Genomic DNA, 5504 nt, shown 5'->3' with positions numbered 1-5504 from the left:
TAAAAGTTTGATGGAAGTGCGCTGTCAAATATATTGTATTACTTTTTTTTCCTTTCGCACTTGCTTGTCATTATTAATTAGAGTTGAATTCATCATGAATCTAATTTAATAGATTAGGTTCTTCGAATTCAGCTGCTACCATATCAGATTAGTTTCATTCATTGATGAGATCCAAAATCTTTTATCCACACATTTTGTGTATCAGGTTATTTGACTAGCAGAATAGATAAAATCTAATTACTTTCATTTTCTTAAGCCAACTTTGTTCCTTAATAGCCGAATAATTAACACTATAACATGTTCTGAACTGATTGTTATTACTGTTATTTGGGCTACACAGCAGTTTGTTTGCATGTCTTGAAACTTATTCCAAGCAATTATGTTGAAAAACAGTTGTTGGATTAATGTTATTTTATACTGTTGGATTAGATGCATGATTGCATTTAAGTGAGTTGCTACAAAATAACATGTTCATGAAAATTAAAATAAAGATGGCTCAAACGCATTTGATTTTCCTTGTGCTTATGTGGTGCACGTAAACATGTAAGTGATTTTCAATCATTGAAAAGCCAATGTAACCTTTACAGTTGCAGAATATGCATATTTCCCAATACTGAAAACTTCTTCAGGAGAGGGACAGAGTTAAAGGGTAAAAAGAAAAAAAAATGTCAATTCGAACAAAATGACGAAGATCACACACTAACTGATAAGCATTTCAATGTAACGTTATAAATGGTTCCATCAAACAATTAAAATTCAAAAAGAAATTTCTAAGATTATCAAACTTTCCCCCATAAACATTTTCAAGTTATACAACTACACATTTTACATTTTGGAAAATATTTTTAGAACAGCCAACAAAGTAATCTAATGACGATGAAAAATTCTCAATACCCAACATTATCTAAATGACAGATATAACAAACAGAACCGAGTTGAAAAAGACAAGCAAACAAAGCATACAGGAATTATAAAAAAAAATGGCATATAATTGTAGCCGAATCCAAACAATTATTCCAGAATAATAGATACAAAATGTAACAAAATTGGAAAAAATGAAAGTGAAGAGAAGTAGGTATGGGGAATTATGTGAATTAACCGAAAAACTCTTGTACGAAGGGATCATGGCAGCTATTAAAGAAAAAAAAGACTCTAAATGATGCAGTTGCAAACAAAAATCCTTAGATGCCGCTATCTATAAGTAAATGCCGTTGTCACTCAATTCCCAACAAAATGAAGTACTTCACTGAACTTTCACTGGTTGACGAGTGACTTTTCCTCCATTCTGATAACTCCTTGCCACAACTTCTCCATTGCTACGCCCACCACCATTGTTGCCTCCTCTAGGCCTGCCAGTGAACTCACCCCGCTTCTCAAAATTATCGTTCCTATTTCCATAGCCACCACGGCCACCACCACCACCACCAAAGTTTCCACGGCCCCTGAAGTTATCATTTCTGTCATTCCGGTATCCACCCCTTCCTGATGAATATCTCCCCCTATCACTGTTAGCTGCAACAAACAAGAATACACATGACATAATAACCATCACTGTTAGCTGCATCAAACAAAAATACACATTTCACAGAACAAAGGGTCCTGAGCACAGTGAGCTTGTGACATGTCTGCAATATCACATAAGAACTTTTTGCAAGAATCTATATCCCTAGAAACTTTACGAACACTTTCATTTATTTTATGGAATCTAAAGGTGGAAAGCAAGTAACTGGAACAGCATACTTAAGAGCATAAATCAATAAGACATTGCAGTCGTGGCAAATAATAAACTAGATAGAAAAACTATTTAAAAACGTTTGAATTTGACATGAAATGTTAGGCTGGCTTGCCTCTTCGTTCTTCAATTGAAAGCCTTCTGTTGTCCAAGGTGACAGGAGGTGAAGCCTGAAATAATACACAGAAATAAATAAAACAGGATAACCATAAACATGCAAAATTAGGCTAAAAAACAAAATCAGCTAACACGCTTTTGTAGAAAAAGCACCCACAAACAACCCAAGGATTAGTAGCAAAGAACTAATATCAAATTCTTATAGCAATAGGTTAATAGGATCCAACACACAATACAGGAAGAAAAACTACAACTTGAAACCCTCAATTTTCCTCCTAGCATGTTAAACCCCGATAACCCATCAATTGCCAGATGTTCTCCATAGATATATTCTCTACTTCACTATAATTAAAAGAAAAAAGCTCATGAAATCAACTGTAAAACACTTACAATAAATAATGCTTTTGCCAAAGAACAAAGACAACTGCAGAATGTCAAGGGACATTAAAAAAGAAAATGAACTTGGAATCATGTTACAACACCTCAAAGACAACACCTCCATATGGGCAAAGGCTAAGCATATAATTACAGAAGGCAACATTATCATCAAGAAACTCATTTTCATCAAATCCAAATCTAAAGAGGGAGATTTCAAGTATGTTTCCGTACCTCAAGTGCACTTTGCATTGAAGTAGCAGATTCGAACTCCACAAACCCAAAACAAGATCCCTGTTGCTGGAAAGAAGGGCAAAATATTGTATCATCGCTTGGGAAGTAACTGAAAGTACAATGCTTGTAACAGACTAACCTTACTACTTCTAACTTGAATTCCATCCCTTTTAATGGGCCCAAATTTCTTGAAAACACGTTCCAGTTGTTCTACTGTGGCATTCATGGGCAAATTTGCAACAAATATTGCATAAGCCTTGCCTGTGAAACATAGATTTTGAAAGTTATATAGCATCTGGATCAACTATAATCACAAACTCAGTTCATAATTAACCAATCTAGTCACAGAATAGGAACTACCTCCATTCTCATTGCTCTTTTCGGTTGGACTCTCAACACTAGGAGTTGGTGCTTCCGATGCAGGTATGCTGAGAACACGTGGCTGTTCTACAGCTTTCACAGGGGAAGCCCTCATATGGAAGGGAGCAGCATTTTCTTTCAGTGCATTCACCTAAGATTAATAAATGCAAATATGATCAGACACCACAAAAAGTACAATGAAAGCACAAAAATAATTAAAATTTACTATTGTTGGCATAAAAGAAATACGGTCAGACACTATGAAAAGTACATTGATGGCATAAAAACAAATAATTAAAACTTACTATTGATGCAAAAGACTTCTTTGGAGTATCCTCCTGTGAGTTACTAGAAGCAGCTTTCTCAGCATGTGAATGATGTTCCAGGTGACTGGATTCTTTAACATGATTGACAGGAACAATCTTTTCAGGAACTGATAATTTTCCATTCTCCAGTGGCTGGCTGACATCTTTGCTGACACTAATGTCATCATCAACAACAGTAGTTTGGCTATCTGGAACATCTTCGGCAGCTTGAATGACCTCTATTCACAATCAAAAAAAAAAAAAAATTAAATCGTGCAACACGCAAAAAGTAAAATGTTAGAAGAAGGAAATGAAAACAAAAGGACTAGGAGGTATATTTAACCAGAAGTTGTAAACAGAAGATCTACCAGGCTCAGGGGTAAAAGAATCTGTTGGAGCACTTTCATCAGCATCATTCACAGGCACAGATTCAATATCAACTGACTTATACTCATCAATATATCTGAAAATATCATTCAAAACAAAGTAGCCTTTGTCCTGCGGAGCTAGGAAAAAGGACTGAGTAAACTTCCTTTTCAGATTGTCACTTCCAGTTAAGCAGCCAGTCACTACAACTATTACCCCATCCTTGTGTGAAGATTGGGCATCAGCACTCAGAATTTCTACCCTAAAGCTTGTGTAATCCTGAGAGAGTATCTTTTTATTGATTTCCTGTAGCATAGAAGAGTAAGATCATTTGAATCAGTGAATTTTAAATCATTTGAATCATTAGTCAAGGAAATAAAATACACAAGATTTGAGCATGTGTTCCCAATAAACTCAGATAAACATGAGCATTAGCACTAAAAAAAGGAATTGCCAGCATGGATCAACTAACACGGGACACGTGATTTCAAATACTTCAAAGAATGTTACATACTCCTTTGGTCTTTGACAGGAAAAGCTGTAAAATTAGAGCTTAGGCAAGGGGTGGTAGTAGGGGAAACTCCCGAAGTTTTCCTGCTGACTATGCATGTTATTAATTAATAATATACTACAAACTTCAAAAAAATGGCACAAAACTTCTCATGAAATGCACATAACCCAAAGTGATTTCCATATATTTTAGATTGATTTGTGTTTATACAAGTAACCACATTTTGAAAAGAAAAAGCAAATGGCTAGTTCACCAATAACAGTTTGGTAAATGATAAATTAAAGGAGTAGTTTAAAACAAACCACATTAAGCCCGTGCTAAATCTGCACTTACATAACTCCACATGCCCTTGCAATAACTAACACTCCATCACTTGTACTTACCACAGTAGTAGTCACCGTTGTCATGGAACCGTCTTCTTCAGGACGACTCAGGACACTAGACTCGTGATAAAATCTGTGAACTTGGTCTGGCTCCTGATGCAGTATAGAATAATACTGCTCAACAAAAGCATTCCCAACCATCTGAGGGGTTGGTGATCCATCCGACACTGCCATCTCTACAACATGACAACACAAGATTAGTCTTGAAGGCAAATACACGACTATTCCGGAAAACCATAGTAAAGAAAAAGAAAACAAATAATCATTCAAAGAATAAACGCACAACACCAAAACGCAATCAACCACAACCCTCATTAATAAAACCAACGCCAACACAACACCTTCAATCTTAACAAGTAACATGTATACAAAACACACGAGCCACAGCCAACGACCATTCCAAAACATTCAATCATGTATTTTTAAATAAAAAAAAACAACTACAATAATATTAATAGCATCTAAAAGAGACTAACACACACGATTTTTATTTAAACCTTTTCCATTTACAAACCCTAAATCATAAACAGACCAGTCTAACAACCAAACCCTAATCAACCATCAGGATACACTAAAAACGTATAATAACTAAAACCTAACGACGGAGATAGAAAGAAAGAAAAGGAACTGAGAGATTAATCACTGAGATAAGGTAAAAATGGATCAGAGAAGAATACGAAAATCGATAGTGAAACTATCTTAGGAAAACGTATACAATAATTTAAAAGGAAAATGGAAGGAAAGAAAAGAAGAGGTACCTCCGAGGGAGCGATGAATGGCTCAGAGAAGATGGTTTGGTTAGAGTGGAGGCGGTTGAGTTGAGTGAGATCTCTGTCGAAGGCGAGGGTGAAAATATTGAATATATATATATAGGCGAACTTTTCTATGTTGTTTCTTCTTCATGGGAATAAAGCTTTGTTCCCTTTGTTTTGGTTCGGTTCTTTAGATGAACCAAAAACCCGGTTTATTTATTCACACATGTGCTTTTATCGGACCAAGCCCAACGTTTTTGGTTTCAAACTTCTTTTCTTATTCTCTTGTCCCTTCTTCCATGCTAGCGTGTTAAACTGTCCTGTTTCAATTCAATGTGGGACCTTTCAAGAAATTGCACCATTTCTAAT

At 35.6% G+C, this 5504-nt stretch overlaps 1 protein-coding gene across 2 annotated transcripts; it reads right to left on the bottom strand.

Annotated features, from left to right (window-relative positions):
• Positions 1-968: 968 nt before the first annotated feature.
• Positions 969-5300, bottom strand: LOC108323863 (nuclear transport factor 2). Of its 2 annotated transcripts, none has more exons than XM_017556660.2 (9): positions 5142-5300; positions 4384-4559; positions 3492-3795; positions 3124-3362; positions 2819-2969; positions 2598-2719; positions 2459-2524; positions 1848-1902; positions 969-1512 (listed from the first exon to the last, which is right to left on the bottom strand). In XM_017556660.2, exons 2-9 carry the CDS (start codon positions 4555-4557, stop codon positions 1244-1246), a joined length of 1380 nt encoding a protein of 459 aa, XP_017412149.1. In that variant the 5' UTR covers positions 4558-4559; positions 5142-5300; the 3' UTR covers positions 969-1243. The 2 variants fall into 2 exon arrangements, with proteins under 2 accessions (XP_017412149.1, XP_017412151.1); XM_017556662.2 differs by having other exon boundaries at positions 2459-2518.
• Between the last annotated feature and the right edge of the window lie 204 nt (positions 5301-5504).

The sequence above is a fragment of the Vigna angularis genome, chromosome 1 (genome assembly GCF_016808095.1).
Source record: "Vigna angularis cultivar LongXiaoDou No.4 chromosome 1, ASM1680809v1, whole genome shotgun sequence".
Classification (NCBI taxonomy): domain Eukaryota; kingdom Viridiplantae; phylum Streptophyta; class Magnoliopsida; order Fabales; family Fabaceae; genus Vigna; species Vigna angularis.
The sequence above is the reverse complement of the archived record's forward strand: the minus strand, read 5'-3'. Positions and strand labels throughout refer to the sequence as shown.

What these genes read in the sequence shown, in the direction of transcription:
- LOC108323863 (XM_017556660.2), bottom strand. Translation starts at nt 4,557, where the DNA reads ATGGCAGTGTCGGATGGATCACCAACCCCTCAGATGGTTGGGAATGCT. An exon ending in AAAGAGCAATGAGAATGGAG is followed by an intron (nt 2,720 to 2,818) that starts GTAGTTCCTATT and finishes TATGTTTCACAG; the next exon opens with GCAAGGCTTATGCAATATTT. An exon ending in TTCAAGTTAGAAGTAGTAAG is followed by an intron (nt 2,525 to 2,597) that starts GTTAGTCTGTTA and finishes CCTTCTTTCCAG; the next exon opens with CAACAGGGATCTTGTTTTGG.